Genomic DNA, 24,782 nt, shown 5'->3' on the forward strand with positions numbered 1-24,782 from the left:
TGGCTTTTGCTGGAATAGTTTATGTTCTTGACCCTCCTCAGTTGTATAGCCAACAGGGAGTTGTCAGGCTACATGTGTTTTTAAACTTCTTTCAGCTAAATCAGAAACCCAAAAGTAAAATACAGCTCTCAGCAGTATCATGTGGAGTTGTGACACTCCCTGGAGGGCTCAGGGTCCATAAACCAATGAATGGATTACAATGAGGCATAAATGTAGTATTTTCATCCATGACAGATATAATCTCGAGCCTGTATTTTTCATGTTACTTAACTCTTTCAGAACGTAATGTGTGACAGAAAATGTCTTATAGTGCACATTGCAGTAAATATCAGTCAAGTATGCTTTATTGCTGAGCTCTACATGTTTCCAGAAGTTAACAGGCACAGCTGGGATATAAGAAATGGCAGTGTTGTATATATTTCTTGAACATACAAAATACCTTGGCTCTCTTCTCCCCCACCCTCCACATTGCATCCCCAGCTGTTCTGATCTTGTCACACAGTGGATGAGTTTTTCCATCGTCAGCTTCTCTTAAAATGATAACCTTTATTCAGGCTTTCATCCTCCCAAAAATAAACTGCATTACCTACATTGTCATCACATTCAACTAGGACTATCAGAGTGTATATTGCATGGCCTGGAATAATAGAAATGGAAGGTGGCAAACTGCCTGTTGGTAGCTGTACCTCCTAGAAAATACTCAGTGCATGTATTTAGCTGCTATTTATTTTCCTACAAATGACTCAAATTTCTCTACCTGAAGTTCCATCCAGTTAGTCACCACAGTGTCCTCTGGCCATAATGTGAGAGAGGTAAGAATAGGAAGCTGCAAATCTCTGGCAACATGAAGCTGATTATACCTCAAGAGACTTTCTGGTGAAGGACCATTCAGCTTTCGAAGATTCCCAATACTCTTTAAAGAGTTCTCATAGAATCCTATAATGGTTTGGGTTGGAAGGAACCTGAAAGGCCATCTAGTTTCAAACCCCTGCCCTGGGCAAGGACACCTTCCAGTATACCAGGCTGCTCCAAACCCCATCCAGCTTGGCCTTGAACACTTCCAGGGATGGGGCACCCACAAGCTCACTGGACAACCTGTGCCAGTGCCTTACCACTCTTGGTCACTCTCGGTGAAACAGGAAAAATATATACTTGATAAAGTAGCAGAGAACCACAGAAATCTTATTTTATTTCAGATAAATTCAGAATTTATCAGAATGGATGTACTAACCCATACATGAGAAGCAGTAACTGCAGCAAATGAGAGTGAATAGGAGTGGTGAGGGAGAAAACAAACAAGCAAACAAAAAAGAAATACACATTCCCAAAATTAAATACTAATGTTTTAAAGAGAGAGAATGGCTACTTCTGAATATTCGGTAATTCCAGATATTATACTGTGTTGCATGAAGTAAGACAATGTTATTTCCTTTTAAGCTGCCATTCCATTGAAACCAGAAGCTGATGTATGTACTTGAGGTCTGTATTTGGTTGGGATTTTTTTCCCCTTTAGCATAAACCTTGTTGATTTAAAAAGTGAACAAAGATGAATCAGGTGGTAAATATATTCATGTAATCATTTTCATTAATAAGCTGTTATAAATAATAGAGGGAAGGTTTTAAGTGTATAATTCTCTGTAGCACAATTGAGATTTTTCCACATCTTCAGCAGTAAGTTAATTAGAATCACCTGCATTTTCTTGGGCGGACACCAAATGGATTGCAAACAAAAACAGATTAAAATAGCTGTAGCTCATGGCATACAGATGACAAGATTCACAAAGAGGACAATCAGGCAATGAAAACCTCCTCTTTTTCAAACATTTTTAAAGGAAATTCAGCTCTTGTGAGTCTCTGTAAAAAGACGTTTGTAAGTGTTTCGCTGAAAGACTAGAATGGCTTTGTTTCTGATCCCATGATGAGTGAAAGAAATGTTTAAGAAAGATCACTTTACAGAGAGATTCAGACTGAAATGTGATGACTGTGATTCAAGCCAAGCCAAAAATTACAGCTCAGAATTAAAGGGGATGGACGTGGCTTGGGAATCCATTTTCCCACATTCCTGAATCTCAATCATCCCAGCCAATGTTTAAAAGAAAATACAGTGGAAAGCAATGAGGTCACTTTGTTTAGCTGCAAGAATTGGGACTAGCAGAATGGCAAAAGTATATATTGGAGGTAACAGCAAAATTACAGTGAGCACAATGCGTGTTCGATGGGTTCATTCAAAACAAACAGTTACAAGGCTTAGTTTTGGTTCTTGTTACAGGCAGCCTTCTGAGTAAGTCTTGTTGTTTCTGGGGCTTTTAAACCATAAACTTCTTGAATGTCAAACCGTAGCACAATAGAGAAGAAGACGAAGGCATAGCAAGCTTGATTTCAGCATTAAACAGCAGCCCCATGTAGCAGTGAACTGTGTGTTCATTTAAATTACACTTGCTTTGTACTGTCACTGCCCTTATTTATTTGTGTATAAATATCTAAGTGGGAATTCTACCATCAAGTGATATGAAACAGAATAAAGTATATCATCCATCATATTCACTTGTTACTTATTCTCAGTCTGTAATGCTCATATTCAGTGTTGTAATTGCTTCCATTAAACAGTTTCTACAGGGTCTTGAAAACAATCAGATCCTAGTCAAGCTTTTCCCCTTTCACTGCATCTTGGAGTTATTACTGCAAGAAAAAATGAGATTCTTTTTTTATGTAGGAATGCCCCTCATCTTCTTGATATTGTTGCAGTCAAACATAGAATTATTTCTTGTTAGCTAATTTCCTAAAGAGATTCACCAAACCTCATGTCAGACACCTCCTATAGAGCCATTTCTTAGCCTGTTAAGAACCAGTACAATTTTACCCCTCCTTTCTTTCCCCCACTATCTCTGCCTTTACTAAATTCTAAAGCAGGGTTGGATTTCTACTGATCACAGAATAAAGAAAATCTTGTTCATAATACCTTGAATTCAGGCAGGTCCTGCAGCTTGGTTGGGAGTCCAATATCTTCAAATCACATGAGAAGTACTGATGGAGAGTACATTTCTCCATCCTCTCTCTAATATGAAGCAACAAAGCATATATTTTATGTTTCATGCTTTATGAACATCAAGTGCAGTGCTCTACTGGAGATTCTATTTGTAGCCCATGAAGATGTGCAACCTCTTCCCTGCTTCTCTTTGCTACTCTTTTATAATTCAAGGGATCACATTAGTCCTTTTTGTTGTAGCACTGAATTCAGAGATCATGTTCAGCTGTTTTTTAAAAATAAACCTCAAGTCCTTTGTAACCTACAACCAGAGTGTTGGATGCAGCCTGTGTTTCTCCATACAAAAACTTATTTTGCTAGACTCTAAGCATTTAGGATAGGAATTCAGACCTCCTGTAACTTTACTGGTGCTTATCATCTTTTAATATCTCCCTGATTTTTGTGTCATCTGCTTATTTTGCCATGAAATTTTTTTTCTTCTTCACTGTCCCACCTCTGATAAAGGCATCAGATGGCACAGTACTGAGAGCTCCACTCTTGAGAGATGTGCCAGTTATGACCTTGCTAACTGATATCTCCCATTAACTACCACACTTTGGGGTCTGTCATAGAGCCAGTTTTTAATCCATGTAATATATGCCCTGTTAATTCTTTAAAATGCAAGTGCTTTAATCAAAATGTCATGTGGTACTAAGTCAAAAGACTCACAGAAAGCCAAACATACTATTTCAACACCATTGCCTTCATCAACCAGACCTGTCAAAAATTCAGTCCTATCAAAAAATGCCACAAGTTTGCTAGACAAAGCCTTGATTTCCATGAAACCATGCTGGTTGGGATTAATGATATTTTGTCATGAATTATTTGTTCCTAGTGTCCTGAATTAATTATTTAAGTAGACTGTCTGTGACTGAGGTCAGTCTAGCCAGTCTCCAAGAGCATCCCACTTACTGCTTTTACAATATCAGAATAACTCTTCAGCCTTAGTCATTTCCAAATATTTCTTTATATTTTATTTGCAAATGAGAGACATAAGTCTACCATGAGAACAGACCTTTTTACAACAGTTACTATGTTTCTGTCCTTCTTATTGCCTCTCAATGTCATCCACTGTTTGGTCTCCTAGGTTGGTTTATCCTGTGTTAGAACTACCTAACATGACATTTGAGTGACACCAACTTCCACAGTAGCCAGGTACCTTCCGTGGATGGGGGATGGGACCTGTTTTCGTATCAGAGGTTTGCTGGGATGTTGTTTTGAGCCTCGTGAACATGCTGCTTTGCTGGGAGGAGTACAAGAAGGGGTTAGTTCTGGCGAGCAAAGTAGCAGTTTTGTTCCAGCAGAGTAGAGCCCATCCCGGTGTCAGCCTCCAGCACAGCTCGGGAGCTTTAGGGCATGTCCAACCCCACCCATTGCCACACCAGAAAGCAGGGCAGAGGTGCCAGCAGCACTGTGGTGTAACTCCTATTTCCTTACTAGTTCTCATCATTTTTGCTCCCTCATTCACCTGAAACTCTGGGTACCTTTTGTCACCTGATGCAGACGCAGTACTTTTAATGAGAATTTTAATGTGTCAGGTTTATTCTTTGCTGCTCCTTATAAATTTCCTTCTGCTGGCATACAAATCTTGATCCTTCTGTGAAATTTTTCGGCGCACGTTGTGTTGTGTTTTTCTCCTCAGACACATTATCTTGACATGGGTGTATTTGCTTCTTTAAATGACTTCTTGCCTCACTTTTTTGCCCTTAGTAAACTTCCAAAAAATTTTTTTATAAATCAGATATTTATGGTAAGATGCATATGAAAACACAAGGAAAGAATTATAGTTTTAGGGAGAACATACCCTGATAATGACCTCTTAAATATTTGTAAAGATAGCCCTGGGCATCTGAGCCCACAAAATAGTTTATAATACAACAGCTTGATTACATAATGATACTTTAGTTTTAAAACGTATGATCTTTCTGTTTATGGGAAGGCATAATAGGCTCCTTTGAAATACAATAGTTTTGCCCTGAACATAACTGATTTTAAATGAAAGGACTAACTAAAGAATGCCTTTCTTCAAGTTTGTACTTCACTTTGTTGTTGAATCCAGCACGATGGTTTCTTTTACAAAACAGGCCTGAGGACCACACCTATTTCAGGATACATTAATTGTGCAAGTTTCATGGATTTCTATGCAGGAAGTTACCTAGTACTGTTTAAAATGGTATGTTTTGATTCCTAAATCTTGTTAAAAAACCAGGGAAATTTCTGTGTACCACCAACCCCTTCTCCCTGCACATAGAAATTTCCTTTTAGACTAAATTTGAAGGTACTGTCAAACATAGACTAGGCAGAGTACAATGTGATTTGGGAGAGGGATTTTTTTCTATGCAACAGAAAAGAATTAGTGTGAACATTTCATTCCAGGCAGTTTATGAATCCCCAGGACTACCTCAGCCCATATCAAAGTCTAATATTTTAAAACATTTATTTGAATAAATATATCACCTAAACTCTCATTTTCTCATTATACATTTTTTAATGTTTCTGTGCAACACCTGGTTCCAGCTCAAACTGCTGCTGGATTTGACACTGACCTGCATTCATCTAACTTCCATTTTGGCTAGAAGTAGGAGGGCAAGAAGTGTTTTAAATGAGCGTTCTTCTAACATCTTCTGTGCAGGTATACACATAAATGTTCTTAAATAAGTGTACTTCTAACATCTTCTGTGCGGTGCAGAGTGACTATAACATTCATTTTTATTCATGAATCTCAACCAAGCCTGAATCCCGTTGACTTTTAACTTTCTCATCAGGATCACCTGTATAATTTTCTTAATGGAAATAGTTAACATTTACTTTAGTTTGGCAGCTGAACTGATGTATTCTTGAGTAAGTCCTTTTCCTACATTTCTTATACCATTACAAAATTTAATGTGAAAATACTGAAGTCATTATCATGCTTTTGGCTATAATTTCTAAATATGGGTCCATCCTGTTCTCAGGTTCCTCATTAAAACAAACAGAAACAGAGTTAGAGATTGGAATATAAAGCAAATAAAATACGTGTTGCCCTTAAGGGCAAAATCCAGTGATTCTACCCTGATAAACCCCACTACAAAACACAAGGTCACCCTATAGTGAACTAAAGTTGACTTTATTACAATGAATATCTTTTTTCCTGAAATGGTCTTTACCACTGAACTTAAACTCCAGCACCAGATAGGAAACTCTGCAAGGCTTTTGTTTCATCTTGTTCCCTAAGTATTTATAGCCTCTCGTGAAGAAACACTGACAGCAGTGCAATGATGTTTTTATTCTTGATAGAGGTGCCCTTAAAAGTGAATTTGCTTTGAAATTTTTTCATAGAATCTGGATATTAGAACTATAAAGATATATTTCTCTCTCTCTCTCTTTCTCTCTCTCTTTTTCTCCTTTGTGCCTAATTGGATTTCCAAAATAAGTTGTTAACAATCCAGCTAAGATAATGCGGTCATGAAAAGGATGTCCAAATCCACCAATTTGCATTGCTTTGGTTTGGCTTAACTTTCAAAGTTCTTGGAGCAGAAAGTTGATGGCACGTGAACACTATAATTGGCTTGATATTCTTGGATTTTTAAAATTCTTTATTTTTTTTCCTCTCTGCCATATTGTATAGTGTCCAAATGAAATGCTAATCAGACCTTATTTCTGGACCAGTAAATTTATAACAATAATAATGTACTTGTATACTCCAGATCATGTTGCAAGATGTAATATCCACCAATTTACAACACAGCTTGTCATTTTCATTTGATCCTGATGATTTATGCAGGTTTCAAATTGATGCTCTTAATGTGAGACTATTTCACCCAGAGTGGCATGGATTGCTTTCACTTCCATATATCCAATAAGATTAAGAACTGAATTGAGTTAGATCCAAAGAAAAGTGAACATTGTGTTTGGGGGCTTGTCTGTTTGTTAGTTTGCTTTAGCTTTCTTTTGTAATTTCTGGTTTAGGCTTCATTTTACATGATGGAATTGTTAATCCCTTACCACAAGAGTCCCACAATCCTATGCTGGGAATTACTCTTTCTCTCTCACTCTCCCCATACTTAACCAGAATGAGACTCTTCAGATTTAGGATAAAATTGCATTACTTAAACATTTAAGTAATTTCCATTTGCTCATGTGTTATATATCTAGCAGATGGATAACTTCCAAGATTTCTTGATTACCAAATCCTTTTTGATTTCTCTTAAATAAACTTTTTCTTTATCCCTCTGTAACCAAAGGCGAGATCTTCCTGAAATGAATCACCACTCTCAGTATTATGTTGCAGGACACCCACGGGTGCAGGGTAGAAAAATGTCTGATAAAACACACAGATAAGCAGTGGAGAATTATTATGAATAACCAGCTAATGGAATTATTATGAATTTCAAAAATAGATTATTTACTGCAAACCAAATCAAGATGTCTCTAGCAAGATAGACTTAATATAAGATCTACTTTGGAGAGAGAGAAAACAAACATGCAAACAAACAAAAGACTTTCTTTGGTTTCAGTCTGCACCAAAAGGAGAAGTAAGTCTTTTAAAATATTTCACGATCAGTTAGAAATACCTTCAAGCAGCTGCATCCCCTGGCTACAGTACTCATCTGCCAAAGCATGATGCAAGTGTCAATAAGGACTTGAACCTCAGCATCTTCTTTAACTGTTATTACAACTGGGCTTCTGGGCTTTTGGATTTGTTTTCTCTCTTCCCTGTAGTTTCAGATTTCCTTTTCCCCCATCCCAAATTGGAAAAACTATTCCCCCCAGATACATTGTCAGGAAATATTTCCTGAAAATTTTTGGGTTTGACAAATTAGCGTTATCCAAGAGAAAGACTTTCTATGAAATTGCTTGCCAAAAGCTAATTAAAACTTGTGTTCCAAGGGATAAGTAGCCTTAAAAAAACCCACCCTGTTTTGTGTAGATTCTCTTGGCTTCTTATGCACTTGCAAGTTTTAAATGTGAAATGACAATGTACAGTTTAGCGGGTTTGATTTTTCAGCATGCAGATTCGGTCATTGTTGCACAACAGCTAATTCTCTAGGAAAAGGAGAGCAGTTCCCATGTGCTTTGAAATGCTACAGCTATGCAACCAGGGCTGGAAGTGCTATTTTAAACACTCGTATCAGCAGAGCTTGCTGTAGGAGATAATATGTCACAAAGGGGAGTATGACATCTAGTTTCACCTAGAAGATAAACCTTGACTAGATATGCAGGGAGAAACAAGACTGTCGGGTTGTCCTTGAAAAGAATGGCCTATATTAATGAAGAAATGTACTCCAGGGCATATGCTATTTGGGATATTTAATTTCATCTTCAAACCTGTCTGTTCCGCTATGAAGAATATAGTAGAGAAAGGGTAGTTGTGTGTAGTCTCACACATGTCATGATTGCAGGGTGGGCACCTCACCGTTTTATTTTCAGAAAGGTCACAGCCTGAGAAATTCATGTCTGAAAAACCCAGAGCCCAGATGGAGAAGGTTCCCCTGCATTATTAGTGCAAACACCCCACGTTTAAGCAGAGTTGGAGTAGCATCATGCTAAACAACCCTTCTCGATGAGCATGAGAGCTAATTACCTCTTCCTTTCCTGTCATACTCAAATCCCCTTGCAGAACCGTACTCTGCTGACAGAATTACAAGATAATTATAGCTAGGTGTTTTGTATTCACTTAAGTTAATCTACCACTTTTATTTTTCATTGTTGTTTTAATCAGTGAGGAGGCACTTCAGTTGTTGTCAGGTGGATTATTTTTCAGTCGTTCGCTACGCTGCTCTTCTTCATACTTCTGAGGGTGCTTCTGGCTTCCTGACAGACATACAAAGAAAAATACTTCTATGATCTAAAAAGAAATATGTGTTTCTCTTTCAGGTCTAGATGTTGATGGAATATACAGAGTTAGCGGCAATCTGGCAACAATACAGAAGTTACGATTTGTTGTCAATCAGGGTAAGTGATTCCTCCACCCTGGTAATGTTTTGTTTAGTACTTAACTGTCTCAGATGACAGTATTTCAGAATCTGCTATACATTAGTGGCATAGAATGATGAGCTGTGTTTTGGAAAAGAGGGGAAAGGGAAGGTAGAAAGATATTGCACAGAGGGAAATGTCAGCTAGGAGAGAGGAAAAGAGCAGAGTAAGCAGAGGCAAATAGTAGTGAAACTGGAGATGAGAAACAAACAACAAACAAATCTAAAAATACAGGAGGAAATGGAGACATGAAATAAGGTGGCAAAAAGCAAAGCATATGTAGAAACCAAAGAATCAAAGTGAGGGGGGAAGAAAAAGATTAAAAGGAAAAATAGCAGATTGTTTGGATGTTGAAAGTTAAACAAAACCAAAAGTAGAACAGTGATCCAAAGGAAACCAGTGAAAGAGAAAAAGGTGCTGAAAAGAACTTAAAAGGAAATACTAAAAGTGGAGTACTGGCTCTGCCAAAGTCAGTGGAAGATTTACCACTGATTTTGAAAAAGCAAAGATTTGACCCAAAAAAAATGAGAGAAGGAAAGATGAATATTTTGGGGACCTGAAAACCAGACTTAGAACCATCCTGCACAGATTCACTGAACATATTTCCACAGATTCCACATATAATGAACATATTTCCACAAATACAAAAGCACATTTTTCACAGATGTGACCTAAACCAAGCTAACATTGGTCAGTAGATACTGTTACAGGTGTGGAAGCTGATATTGGGACCTAATTAGGATAAATGACAAATACATTCATCTCTCCAAATGGTTTACTATTCTTGGCAAAGGCTACCTCTCCCCATATTTAAAAACTTAGCAAGTATCATCAATGATTGTGAACCTCATGATACTACTTCACAAGAAGATAAAATTAAGTTTCTCAGAAATTAGGAAAAATCCCAAATCTTACATTGCATTAAAGTCTTTATACACTTTTGCATTACTCAAGTATAAATGTGAAGCTTCTGCAACATTTTGCCCTACTTTTTATTATCTTTTTTTATGTTACCTGGATACTATTACCAGAAATGCTAAATATTGTGGATTCTATGTGGAGGTGATAGCTGTTGGAGAGCAACTTCCTCAGTTAGCTTTGCACTATAGATAAACTAAGGCTTTTGACTCAAATATTCTCATGAAATTGAGAGATAGGAGAGGTGTAAAAATATTCCCACCTTCAAGTCTCCATTTACATCTCTAGGGAAGGTTTCAGGGGAGCAGTAGGTGTTTGCCACCTCCTCAGCTGCTTCAGATCAATCTTGTCTTTAGCTGAAACTGAAGGATGAACTCTGGTTTATGAGAAATCAGTATTTATGCCAGTAAATTCAGAGAGACTGAATAAATCATCATTTACCAATCAGCCTCACAGTTTTGATTCATTACTTGGGTTCTCCTAAATTTATAGTTGCTGGGTATTTGTGTGTCAATAATGTAGGCTGCCTTGGCTTTCAAATTACCATACACTGTATTTTGTTTGGAGACAGAGAGGCAAAAATGGGATTTTCTATCCTTCTTCACTGCCTAGGATCTTTGCTCAGGAAAAAGCTGTGCCATAAAAATAATGGTCCTGTCTATCATGTCTCATGGCATCCAAAGGTTAACGTACTTGAGGTTAACATTATTGCTCAAGTTTTCACCTAAAACAGATGGGCTGATACAGTAAAGCTAGACAGAAGTCTGAGCTGGCTTTTTGCAGCAGAGAGGTACCAGGCATCTCTTTCTTCTGGTTTATACTACTATGAAAAATGAATATATAAAGGTGAAGTTAATAGTACATTAAGGCCACTCTGGCACCAGCTACTTCAGGCACGTGCAAGCAATCTCCCTACTGAGTGACCAAATGAAATGCAAAGAAAATGAATACCCCTGGAGAACTATGTTATCATCTTATCACTTGTGATAATTACTGTTTCTTATGTTAGTCTTCATTGATACAACTAGGGCATTCATGCATTTTATGTCATGACGGAATGGATTTTCAAGGGGAAGTGATAATATCTATCCAAACTCCCCTTACGCATCCTTTAAAATCCTAGCTATAAAAAATTTCTAGCCAGGTCTGTACTTAGGTTTTCCTCAAGTAAAAGCATGCTAAAGTTCAACTCCTGTAAACCCTAATGCCACTTAGCAGCCCTCAGGGGTGACACCAACACCATGTGAGGGAAATGGGGGAGGTTCACTTTGCAGTCCCCAAATGATAATAATCCAGTAACTTTTGATTAGAACATTTTAAAAAGAACACAGACACAAAGAATGGCTTTAAGATAGCCAGTCACTGTTTGAATTGTTTAAATACACCTTCTCTCTGTGCTTGGCAGGAACCTGCAAGCAGGAATCAACCCTTTGAGTCATAGCTGGAAAACATTGTGGGGAGAGGAGGGAAACAAGAATTACTTATTGTGTGCTTGGGAGGGCAACAGCATTCTCCTCCCAATGTCCCCAGGAGCCTGATGTCTCCTGTAAATTAGGTGCTGAGGACAGCAGCAGTTTCAGACTGTTTCATGAAGTTAAAAACATACTAAGAAAAGTAGAATATACTCCCAAACTGCTTATTCCCCAGTCCCTTGAAGCTCTGCAGTGTGATGATCGTTAATAACTCACTCTCCATTCATCCCTTTCCCTCAGTAATTATTGTGGTCTCCTCGGGCCAATCCCTGTACCTTCATTTTTCAGTAGTTAACAGTAGGAAAGAAGTATTTTTATATATATATAATTTTGCCATAGAGGTTTTTCTTTTTCCTTTTATTTTAGTTAAAGTTTAATTTAATTATAAATGCAAACAAATGTTCTGACAAAGCCTATTGGCATTGCAGAGATTGACTGTGCAGTCAGTTCCTCTACAGACCAAATACTTACTGGGCTCTTTCTTCATGCTTGCTTTGCCATTGTGTTACACCTACATTTATAGGCTATAAATAATATGTATCACATGGAAAATGAAAGATCGTAGAAGACACTCTAGGCTGGCTGCCATATCAAAGTATATTTTATTAGCAAAATCATTAATTAGAATATAGCAAAGCTTTATTTGGCTCCTTTTCCTATACTGTTAATGTCATCTGCAGCATCAAAAATGAAATGAGAGAACTGGTGAATATGAAAGGAAAAGAAACAGTTGACAGCTTTATCATTAAAGAAGAAATAGAAAGAGTAGAAACATAAAAAGACCCTTGAAAGTCTAGATTTTTGGGGATGAGGAGGGATTTACAATAAAAAAAGAAATATTAAAAAAAGCCTGGTATCTTTTTTAGTTCTCTGAATATATTTTGTTTCATTCTCATTTCTTGAGGTAGGCAGCTCCTGAAGAGGGCTTTGACCTTGCCAACATGAGCATCAGCAGAACAAACTACCTTATTTACTTTATCCCTCTCACAGAGTTTTCTTTTTCTATAAAAGTCTATTGATATCACACCTTTTTTGCTTCTGTGCAACAGGATTATCTTTTATCTATGATTTATTTTCCCATTAAGAGCTGAAAAGATCAGTTGATCATAAGAGGACCAGGCTATAACATCCCTCAGCACTTTCGAAACTCTAAGTCATCATTTTTCAAATCACTGAATCAAGGCAGTAGAAACTGCTTGGACCAAACTGACATCAGGAAATTGTACTTTTCTGAGTCTACAAGCACTGAAAAATTTGGGTTTTAGAAGCTAAGCTACCAAGCAGTCAATATTTTTGGGTGAGAACCTACAGTAAAAGCTTCTATAATAGCTGGAGATATTAAACAGAGGTAGCTATTCCTCTTATACTTTCCATATTATTGGTTAAGTCTCATAGTTAAAATTTTTGAAAAAGCAGCCCAAAACAGACAAGGTACTTATCAATTCTTTAGGGATTTTAGGAAAAATCTGCAGGACTTTTGCTAATTCTAAACAAGGTCTAGTTTAAACAAGGTAAAACCAGATTTTAGGAAAAATCTGGAGGACTTTTGCTAATTCTAAGCAAGGTCTAGTTTAAACAAGGTAAAACCTTTACATGTATTTATAGGGATGTTCTTTTAATTCACACCTGTAGGAAAAGGGATAAAGGACTGTCTATAGATCTATTAAGCCACATAAAACATGCTGCCAGGTTTAGGTTATGAGGATGTCACTGCAAAGCTCCATTGTTTTGGCCCAGGGTGGGTCTGACAAGGGCCCTGGGGCAGTAGGTGGGGCTGGAAGTGCCCCAGGTGGGGCTGGTCAGGGCTGTTAAGGCATCACTATATAACAGTGGGGACAGAGAGGAGGTGTTTTTCAGTAGCAAGTTTCTGGCCTGAGAAAAGCTGCCAACAGTGAGGCAAAAAGTGCATGAAAAAGAAAAACACCAATAGAGGGGAAGACTCTTTGGCCATCAGGATGTTTGTAAGTAACAATTTTTTTCTGCTCTGGTTGAATATGTGTGGAAGATAGAATCCTGGAATGGTTTAGGTTGAAGAGGACCTTAAAGATCACCTCATTCCAATCCCCTGCCTTTGGCAGGGGCACCTTGCATAAGCCCATGTTGCTCCAAGCCCCATCCAACCTAGCCTTGTATACAAGGCATGTGATACACACCACTCTAATGCAGCAAGGACCTTCTTTGTGCTAAGCCCTCCAGGTTTCCTGTCCTGCTTACACACACCTCTCCCAACAATCCTCAGTTATCTCCAAGCTTTAAGACCAGGGATACCTGGATGAGGAGGTAGAAACCTCCTTCTCGCTGCCTCCTGTGCTAATCTGCTTGATGTCTGGAAAAGCATTCCATTTCTACAACTGTCAAACAAGCAATTTTCATGAGTACTAAATTAACTGAAAAAAAATGGAGCTCTAAAGGGTTCATAACACATTGCTGAAGCACTAGGATTCTATCCTAATGCATATATGTTCAGGGAAACTAACCATAGAAATACAAATTTCAACACTTATTGGTTCATTCAGTAAGTGTTGGTTCATGCATAATACAAGAGAGTTCCTAATTGTCTTTGTATCCAATGCTTTGTTTGCAAAATGCTTGGTATTTGCTGTACAGATGACCTTTGCATCCTGTTATTTCATCTGGAATACCTTGTGTGCTAACTGTGAAGCACCACGGACTGTCTAAAGGTCAATTACTGTGTTTTTACGGCTTTGCTACTATACTTATCTACCAAAGTGGGGAAATATATGGATTTTTACAGAGGCTGAATACTGCATTATTGTAGAGAGGAACATTTCTTGTGGAACATGGGAAAGGAGAGCCAAAGATATCCAAGTACTTCTACACTGAGCGAAAAAAACTCAGTTTAATTTTACCCTGCCATTACTTCGAGGTAACAAAAAACCTTTGGGCAGAAAAGAATTAAAATATTTCTGTTTCTTCAATAAAAATACACTGTGATGGAGTTCAGATTAAGAAAAAAACCCTAAAAGTAAAATTTAAACCAGAAATATGTGAACTGATTGTGAATATTTATTAACTAAATAATTTAATAATAAAGAAAATGCCTACTTGATTAATTGTTACAGAGTAAAAATTACAATAAAACTGTCTTGATCAGTGCTTTGCAGAAGCACCATTACTGTCTGTGCAGTTGTTTAACAAGGATTTAATTGGAAAGATAAGTGAATGCACATTTAAAAGTATTGTTAATTTGCTTTATAATCACCCCATCCTTCACAGTATTGACAGCACCAGGCACAAACCCCTTTCTCTTTTACAAGTATTATTTTCCATATGTGCACAATAAATTCTGAAGCAGTAATTGGAAATTTTATGGATTTCAACATACCTAGTGTTTTGAGTTTATAGGTGCCATATCCCTTCTCTAAAGGTACCTCATAGGTGGCATTTTAAGCAAAATCATTGCTTTTTTTATTACCCATGAAGTGTTTTGGAGGTTGTGGTGTGGTAGTTTGTTGGTTTTTTGGTTTTCTTTTTTTTTTTTTCTTTCCAAAGAAATATCTAATTCCAATTTACTCTTCCTTTCCATTTGAAATATCAACAAAATCTTCCCTGCAACATTATTTCTGCTTTAATAAACAACAGCCATCAAAACCAGTAATCTTCAATATGTTTATATTCCATCTGCACTTATATTTATTGTTCTAAAATGACTCGGATTAATCTAATTGACAAGTAAGAGCCCAGACCATATGAGCAGCTAAGGATGATACCTTTAACCAGCAGGATTCTTCAACCTAACTGACATGTTCTTTATCAATGAACTAGGAGAAAAGAGGAACAAATCTTAGGATTTTTATATTTTATTTTGTTTCAATAGTAGTGATTCTATGAGCTTGCTGGGACCATATGTCTGAGCTCGGCTATCAGGCACTGGAGTGGTTTCCCAGCTAGCTCTGCCTCAGTGGGCAGAGCTGTGGAGCTGACACAAGACTGAAGCTGTCTTTGAAATGGAGTCTCCAGGTCAACACAAATGGGCTGGGTGGATTTAAAGCAAGCATTTAGAAGGGAGGAAAAAAAAGGAGGAGGGAACTGGGGGGGGAAAAAAAAGAAAAGAGAAGCAGCTCCTTTTCACAGCTTTAGTTCTTTAAAGTAAGAAAAAGAAATGGGGAAACAAGAAAAACAAGGGGATAAAAAAGGAAAATAAAAACCAAAACAAACAAAACAAAACCCACAACAAAGCTTCCCATTCAAAACTACCCAAATCTTTCCATTGACCCAATATACCCATTTCAAAGGCAGCCAGCAGCTCTGATCCTGCCCCTAACAAAGGCTCTGTGGGCAGAGGATAGCAGGTCCTCTCCCAGTTGCCAACTTCCAGAGAGCAGCTACAAGCATGAAGGTCCAAGAGGATTGTCCCAAACTTTATTTTAAAATTGCAGCAAAGATCACTTGATGGAAAGAGGAAAATTTAGAGGGATTGGTTCTCTCTTGCAGTCACTTTCCATCTTGGGGTTTTGGGTCCTTAATTTCTTGTGCGTATACCTTAGTGAAATTTCCCTTTATATCCTGCCATCTCATAAATTTTTTTGATGATTTAGGAGGTTATTGATTGTATTTTTCAGTCATACATGAGTATCCTTAGAAATATGGAAGGAATGTGCCTTGGTTGGGATCTTACCTTAGAGCCTCACATCTGCCATTCATGTGACCATTCTTACTAAGAAACCAGTAAGAGTGATCCAAAGTTCATGATGGAAATATCAGGCTCAAACTGGGTTCCTTGCTAGCTGAGAACCAAAATGTCTTGAAAGCCTTGAGTCAAAAATAGTTTTTTTCTTTCTTTTTCACACTTCCCAGGCAAGCACAGAAAATAAAATGGACTGAAGCAATTTTCAGAAATAATTATAAAACAGCTTGCTTCTGGGTTAAGACCTGCATATGCCAAGCTGTAGCCAAGAATTTCATTTTTCTGAATTTTTTTTCCAAGCTTTAAAAGTCTGACAACAGAATACTTTAATTGAGCCCACAGTAGTTGGTGAATCAATTAATATGTGCATGTTACTGATGTGAGTTTTTCTTTTTCTCTGTCTGTTTCAAGATATAGACTATTTTCCATTATTATTCATTTCAAAGTAAGATGTGTTTTCCATAGGTTGCCCTTCTCTTTCCAGAGGGGAAGGGGTGCAACTATAGTATCTCAAACAGTGATTTCTAAATATAACTCAGGTGACAATATCTGATGGAAATACTCATTTTTGCAACAGATGCTTTGAATTATTTTGTAAATAATACACATTGTACAGTAAAAAAAAATGGATACAGTTAGAAGGTTAATGTATTTTTAATATAACTATTGTGTTTTCAGTGTGAAGCACAAAAAAACCCCAGAAAGATTTTCAGAAATGTAAGTTTTAGTTGCCCAATCTGTAGCTCTAGACACTGTAAAATTTCTCCTACCAGTGGTATTGTCATGTTTTTCTTTTAATGTGATGAATAAGTCAGTAGAGTGGGGCAGAAGAGGCAGTAAACTGGGTTAGTGCGGTCAGCCACAAACATACCGTGGATTTTATGGCATGTATTGTATGATCAAGCATTTAAAACATGCCTTTTATTCCTTTTCTAACCACAGCACTATTTGCGTTACAATAGCTTTTTGCTTAGTAACACTTCAAGAAGTTGAAGAGCTTCTTGATAACCCCTCAAGGAGTGTTATTTAGACGCTGTGAAGGACTGTAGGTTTGCACGCCGTAGGGAGGGATTGCCTTTTTTGGGGGATGCTCATCGTTGTCATGGGTGACTCTTTGTTTGGGTTTGTTGTTCTGATAGTAACGCTACAGGAAATGCCATTCCGCAGAGCTCTAAAATAATGAGGAAAGGAAAGAAATTACCGAGTCACTTGTTAAAAGTATTAGCAGGAAAACTTTTTAGTTATGATTTTTAGGTTGATGGAATCATCTCCAGAACCTGGGGGTTGCCAGGTTTATTTATAGGTAAACTGAATCAAGTGTCCAAGGTATTTTGCATGGGATGATCTTGTGCTGTGAGGAGGTGGATGATACCCTGGAGAACAAATCTGCATAGTTCCTACTTAAAGTTGGTCATGCTGAAAGTCTTGCAAGATTGTGGTGTGGCCTAATATTTTGGGTGGTTTTCTCTCCTGTAGTCAATATCTATAATGCTGTGGTTTGTGTGTAAAAGTAGCAGAAAAATAGAAGCTTGCATTAGTTTTGCAATAAAAAGGTTGATATTATGTATGGACACACAGTGCATAATATTCTGCAGGGTGGCATGGTATGAGAAGTTACCATGACACAGAATTAGGCTTTGTCATGGTATTTGTGGTTTTCTGTATATTGAGAATTGGGGAAAACAGAAATGTTGTGGTAGATAGAATTGTTGTGAGTAACAAGTGATTGTGGCTGGAAGAGACTTTGGAAATGCATTTAACTCTTGGTTGTGTGCTGGGGCCAAACTTGAAAAGACTCATAGAAAAAGAAATCTAGGAGAGGAAAAAAAGCATAAGAAAAAGCAGAAAATCTGAAAGATAACTTCTATGGCAATTAGAAACTCCTTCTTTTGTGAGGAAACCTGTGTTCTTATATTTGCTGTCTCATTTGTGCATACAACCTTTCTTAGTAATCCATTCCTGTTGAAAATGTAAGTATTCTTAAGAAATTTTCAAGTCACTCACAACATCATTTTTTATGGATTTAGAATGGAATATCCCTACTTTTTTTCTCTCTTTTTTTCTTGTTTATTTGTTTTGTGTTTTTGTTTAAACGTTATTTTGTAAAAAAGGCCAATAAACATCAGTGGAATATTTTACATGAACAAATTATCAGTCCTGGAAAGTATATTCCCTTAATACATTCTTTGAGCATTTTGGTGTTGATTCAGTTACCTAATCACTGGTACTTAGTGTGACTTGAGAGGATGTTCAGTGTCAGAGTGACCCTTTGAAGGTTGGTGGATCTAGCAGAGGATGTATAGGAGAGTTTTACCCTTGGAAATTGAGTGCTAGAAGCTGGGTGAGATGTCTTAGAGCATTTATGAAGCATAAGATACCTATATTTAGGCAAATGAGCAATTTTTCTTGACTACACTATCAGATTTTTCTCTTTAAAAAATAAAATCCCATCATATATGTTGAGGAATACATCTGGTCAGGAAGTTTGACGTTTCCTTAACATATAGATGTGTATAAAAAAATATTTCATACATATTTAGTGGAGAAAAACTTTTTAAAAAAAGGAGCTTTAAGAAATCCTGATATAGAAAAGTGTCACATCCTACTGTCCTGAACAAATACGCACCATATATGTAAATATAAAGAAAGACACATTGGCTCTTTCCTTCTCTTTCGAGTCTCAATTGGCACTGTAGATTTATTTTTGTGGGGGTTATTAAGCATATTAATTTAAACACTTAGAGAGGTAGTCACACTGTATTTTAATTTCCAAGTTATGCATGGTACCAGAGTCTTAAAAGTGAGAACGTAGCACAGCTCTCACTTGGGTTTTCAGCTCTCATCCGAATGTTAACACCATTCAGCCTGTACCACGCCTGTTGTCAGTACAAGTAACAGGATTGTTCAGATCTCTTGAGATCAAAGGTCCCATTTCCCAACTCTACTGAAACAATCTGAGCCTAATCAAAGCCCTTTGCATGGACAAACACCTCGGGGTGAGCTGGGAGAGTGATGCCTTTTGAAATCATCCTATGAATCCCTGGCTCCGATTTCAACGCATTGTCTCTTCTTCTTATCGTTACTATTATTATTTATACAACCTAACATGATAAAATTTGGAAATAACCAGGCTATGGAGAGTTGAATATAATGGAACAAATATTTTATAATATTTTTTCCCTTCTGCTTCACAGTCAGTGTCCAATTCTGCTAGTTTATAACCCTTTTCTTTGTCCCTGTTGCACACTTTTTTTCCCTATTACCAGCTGACATAACGTGGGAGACTTGGCTCATCCATGGCTTGCACCCTGGGCTGACATTGGGACACATATGGGCAGGAGATATTTTGGGGTGACAGTAGCCTGGAGTTAGGTTATGCCAAACTTCTGACATAAAACTCAGCAGAAGCTAAGCATAGCATTCCTCACCTCTCACAGGCTGAGTAAAGATGACAATAAAAGGCATCTTTAACCTGAAACCAGTTTTGTAATGATGTTACCAGAATTGGCTGCAGTTGGGTTCATCTCATTTTTAAATCCCATGATCTATAAAGACTAGACTGGATAGACTGTTAGAAGGTGGAAAAAAATTCTCTTGCAAGAGAATAAGATAGAGTGCCTATTGCTGGATTTTTACTTCTTGTGTTGTATACCGAAGCGATCTTTTTTTTTTTCCCTCTTCCTGGTGTAATCAGATAATTAAAAAACAAACAAACAGGGATTTCAAAACACATTTCCATCAACCAACATTATGTGTTTATGATACAGAAGATTGAGAACGACTTAATTAAGTAGATAGCAGCAGTGAAGAGAAGATAGATGTGAGGAGGTGGAGATTATTCGCTCCTGGTGGAACTTTCCTTAGCTGTCATTGGATGCCTTTCTAGAGAAAGGGCATTGATGGAAAAGGAAAATACAGGAGAAAAATGGCAAGAAGATTACATCACTTTGGTGCTAAAAGCTATTTCTTGCTGTAAGAAAAGTTAGCTGCTTGCTCAGTGTTTTGTTCAAGGATAATGTTGACATCAGCTGAGGAGACAGGATAGCAAGTTTCAAAATAAGTAGAAAAGCAGTATGTTTTAACACCTGAATAATTTTAGGTGAAGCTGCATGATGCCAGACTTGAGATCTTGGGTGGGACAGGATGGAATTGATTGTGTCTAGAAAACAAGGTACACTTGGAAGGGGAAACTAGAGTTGTGAAACTATGTGAGGACATCTGGGACGAAGGGTGATAACAAAAAGACACCCAAACAGCTAAAAGAGCAATCCTGAGGGCTTGTGGTATCATCAGCTGAATCCAGGGAATGAAACTTACTTTTCTTTTTCTGTGTTTAGTGCTTTGCATAGATGAAGATGCTACAGCAACTTAGAGATACGTATTTTTGAATCAGAGCCACATGATAAAGCATTCAAACATAATGCAAATAATTGCAAACTGATGTATCCAGCAGTTTTTTGTTGTTTTTTTTTTTTAAATGAATAAATAATTTAGCTTTACACATGGGCAATCCTTGCTAAAAATTGCAAATCAGAAGTCTTCTGTTTGAATGTATTTTATTTTGTTAATGGATTCACTCATATGAAAGGCATCTAATTGTATTATTAGTCATTTTCTTTGGCATGCTATTAACTTTAAATAATTCTAATATTTAACATTTTATAACATGCACAACAAAGTTCTATCTCCAGCAGAGGAAAAAAACATGCATTAATAATAAAATTTTCATAGCCCTTTCTGCTGTGTATGTTGTGATACATATTTGAGCAGAAACATTGAAAATGGAAGTGTAAAGTAACAAAGCCTGTTAGAAGGCATTTAAAAAATATACATTGTAACATGCTGTGGTCCTGTAAATACAAGAGCTGGAATATAATTCAGTACAATTAACTTATTTTAAAATTGAGTCAGATATAAAGTGTGATAGGATATAACTAAGTGCATCTACTTGATGTCTGTTCAGCGATCGCTGAGCTGGAGTGTATAAAATGGTGATTAATGCCTACTAATGGAAGTGGTCTCCACCACAAGTTGTGAGCACTGGGGTTGTGGCTGGCTATAAAAACCACACACAGCAACACTGATAATCTCCAGTAAATCCCCAAGTTTTCCTGGGCTAGAAATAAGATGACAGGTCACATTAGAAATTTTCTCCTTATGGCATTTGTTGGTTTTTTTTTTTTTCCTTTTGTTTTAGTAGGTCAGATCTTGTTCCTGTGTGTTGTGGAAGTATTATGGGAATGAGCAGTGTCTAAGCTGCTTAACAAATGCACACTTTCCCCACACCAATCTGTTTTCTGGGGACAGCCAGGCTAGTGCTGTACAGCATCCTCTCGGTTGGGTGCTATTAATGTTAATAAAATGCACTTAGCACTTAACATCTCGAGATCTCAAAAGAGCTTGCAAAGCAGCATCATTATCTTTACATTATGGGTACAGCAAATGAAGGATAGGGAGAGTAAAAGATTTGCCCAAGTTTCCATGGTAAATCAGTGACAGAGCCAGGAGCTGAGCCAAAATCTGTTGATTTATAGTCAGCCTCCTATGTAGTGTGCCGTGCCATTTCACCAAACTCCATTTGCCAAGTCCCTACTGTGTACAGAGACTGCAGATAAGGCTACAGTCACCCTCTGAAACGTGGATTTTGGGCTCAAGATAATGCCAAGCCAAATTAGGTCTTCAAAAGCAGGTCTCCCTTGTGATGCATCTCCAAATGCAGAACCACCTGTGCCATGGACAGTGGGGCAAAGATTCATTAATGATTTCAGTTCCTCTGTGCTGGGGCTACAGAGTAAAGGGATCAAGTCCTTGAGGACCTGCAAGTACATTTTTACATGGGAATGAGGTCCGGGTTTTCATTCCTGTGGTTGCAGGGGTGCATTGCCATGCATCGTGTTTGGCATGACTAAGCCTCATGGAGCTGTGTGTTTGCAGGGAGGATTTTGTAGTTGCTTTTGGGAATGACTCCATCCAGAAAATGTATGAGCAGATATGTATGTTGAAGGGCTTGTGCTAACATCTCTTTGAGATACCAAAATATTACTAGCTATATTTGGTAAGTAGGAAAACAAGGAGCTGAGTAACATGCCTACAGAAGTTTGTGATGATTCAGGGATACAAACCAAATCTCCTTATTTCAACCCCTTTGCCCTAGCCCCGGGTGTTGTACTTTAACCCCTGCCAGCAACCATGAATTTGTGTGTCATCCTTGTGCATGGGGCCATGCTAAAGCATGAAGAAAATTAGTTTTAACCAAGCCCAAGCCAGCACACAAGGTCATCCTCCTTTCAGCTCCCTTAGGAAGCACAATATGGACCAAAAGCCAGGAAGAACCACCTGTCTTCCTGCCAGCCTTAATCACAGGAGCAAGCAGGAAACCAAGGGATGGGTTTGGTCAATGTGCAGAGCCCTTGGAGGTGAGCATCCTGCTTAAAGGAGTGAAGCATCCTCATGCTTTTATGCCCCTGTTTACAGCAGTTGTATCAGTTGTAATGATAATATTGGTGATTAATTTATTCACTGTGTTTGTCCATGCATACCTGTTTTTCAAGAGATTGCTCACAGAGCAAAGGTTTGTAGTAAACTGGGTGACAAGGAATTATTTGCATTAGGGGAAGGGAAAAATGCAATGTCTCCCAGCTCTCTGATCACCTTTCTGGGATTCTCACAGAGCCATGTCCTGCCTGATGAGAAGCTCTGGCTGAGATGGAGTCCTCTAGTTTTCAGATTAAACATAATCCAAGGCAGTGAGTTTACCTACAAGGGGGTCTTTTCCCTCTGCAGATGCTCCATACATAACTGTACCTCCTCATGGTACAGTCTACATTTATCCTTGGCATTCATTCTTCCTGCTAGCTAACCAGTTTTATTCACCTCTGGTCCCATCTTGGCCAAGTCTGAATTTACTGGAGTGCTTCCCAGTTATCACAGAATGCCCTGTATTGAAAGGGACACACAAGGATCATTCAGTCCAACTCCTGTTCCTGCAGTTGACTGCAAAGGTACTGCAATTCAGGCATCTAGTTACTTTCTCCCCAATACTGGGCTAAGCATTTTGGGCCCTGCCAGTGAAGATAGGGGCTGCATCATGCCATGATTTGGTATCAGTATGAGTTGATGGCTGTTTGCTCTCTAGGAGATGTTCTGGCTGCAGACTTGGTGAATAGGTGTGTGTGTCTGAACTCAGCTTGGCTGTTTACAGCTCCACAAATGTGTATCTGCATAAAGCTTGCTGGCTTTTTTTCTCCCCCATTCTGTGTCTAAATAGGCCTTAAAAATCTGAGTTATTCTTTCTCTCTTATCCTGGTGAGTGATATCAGAGTGCTTTGAAAGACTTTAGGTTTGCAGTGAAGCTTGCACTGCTGTGTAATTTTGTGTGTCTGTGCTGTTGAAAAGGAAGAATTTAGGTTGGGCTTTGTATAAAACAGCTAATAGAAGGTGGATAACTTTATTATACATCCATATGCATTTAAAAGTCCCAGTTGGAAGAGAAAGCAAGATAGCAAGAACCACAAACATGGGTTGGATTATTTCTTGTTAAGCAAATGTAATACTGTGAAAGATTGACAGCACGGGAAACTGGAGTCCTCCATTTATCCACACTTCATTCCTAATATCTGGCTTCAACAGCAGATTGTAACCATAGAAAGGCTATAGACTCTGGGTGAAATGGCACTCCCTTTTGGATCCAGTTTTATAAAAGAAAACAATTATTCACAGAATGCGTGTCTTTATTCTTTATTGCACATTTCAAAGTCCCCATGAATACTCATTTGCATGTGACAGCTAATGCTGCATCTTGTATTGGCCAGTAAGAGGCATGATTGCACTAAATTGGAAGCAGCAGGCACAGGTTTTCTTTTAAGAATGGGGGTGGGGGTAGCCATCCTCTCGTACTGTTCTCAAGTCTTCAGTCAAAACGGTTTTAGAACAGTTGCAAGTCTAGTTACCGGGATAATAAATCCCAAATTAACTGAATATGCAGATTTCACTTCCATTAGGTTACACTCTTTATCTTTTGTTAACAACCTCAACTTTTAAAGCAATCGAGAATTGGAGAATTGAAAATACCAAACTTGTACTTCAGGAGTGAAAAAGGAGGACAGTAACATGCCTCAAATTATTGTTATTTCTTTTTCCTCTTTCTTTTTTTTTTTTTGATAAACCCAAATAAATACGTTTATTCACCCTGCATAATTTTTCCGAATGATCTTGTTATGTGACTGACACACAGGATAGCAGAACCTCAGCAATGTAGAGAGGCTGCTGCCAGCTTTGCTTACAATAAAAATCTGTGTACACAGCAGCCACAGAAAATATTTATTTGATAACACATTCCTCTTTCCTTTAGAAATGCATACAGCTTCGACTCAGAAGCATGGGAAGATATCGAGATAAATACTTCTATGGTTCCTGTGTAATCTCTTTGAAAATTATCTGGAATATAATGGGAACAAAAGCAGCTCCTTGAAAACTACCCGAAACTCACTCTTTTCTTAAATGTAATCTCCCAGCAAAATCAGAGAGCAGAGGAACTAGCTGCTTAGAAGAGTGAGGAGATTAAGGAAAACACCTTGAAAAGGTTTATTATAGAAAACAATGTACCATGATCATTCCTTTCCAAAAAGTTAAAATTGAAAGTTGCTTTTTATTTCCCCCCCCTAATTCCCGACAGCTCAAGGCTGTCACACTTTTTATTAGAGAGCCCTAAAATGCCATAGGAATTGTAGCTAGAACATCAGAAAGTTATCATGCATGCAGTTTA

General features: G+C 37.8%; 1 protein-coding gene across 1 annotated transcript in view; it reads left to right on the plus strand.

Moving 5' to 3' along the window:
• Positions 1–24,782, plus strand: part of ARHGAP15 (Rho GTPase activating protein 15) — a gene marked incomplete at its 5' end in the record, with an annotated part of 164,383 nt that overhangs the window by 47,396 nt on the left and 92,205 nt on the right. The window contains one exon of the mRNA XM_009071282.1: positions 8,882–8,959. Coding sequence (XP_009069530.1) covers positions 8,882–8,959 — 78 coding nt within the window. The remainder of the gene's footprint in view (positions 1–8,881; positions 8,960–24,782) is intronic.

The sequence above is a fragment of the Acanthisitta chloris genome, unplaced genomic scaffold (assembly GCF_000695815.1).
Source record: "Acanthisitta chloris isolate BGI_N310 unplaced genomic scaffold, ASM69581v1 scaffold4990, whole genome shotgun sequence".
Classification (NCBI taxonomy): Eukaryota; Metazoa; Chordata; class Aves; order Passeriformes; family Acanthisittidae; genus Acanthisitta; species Acanthisitta chloris.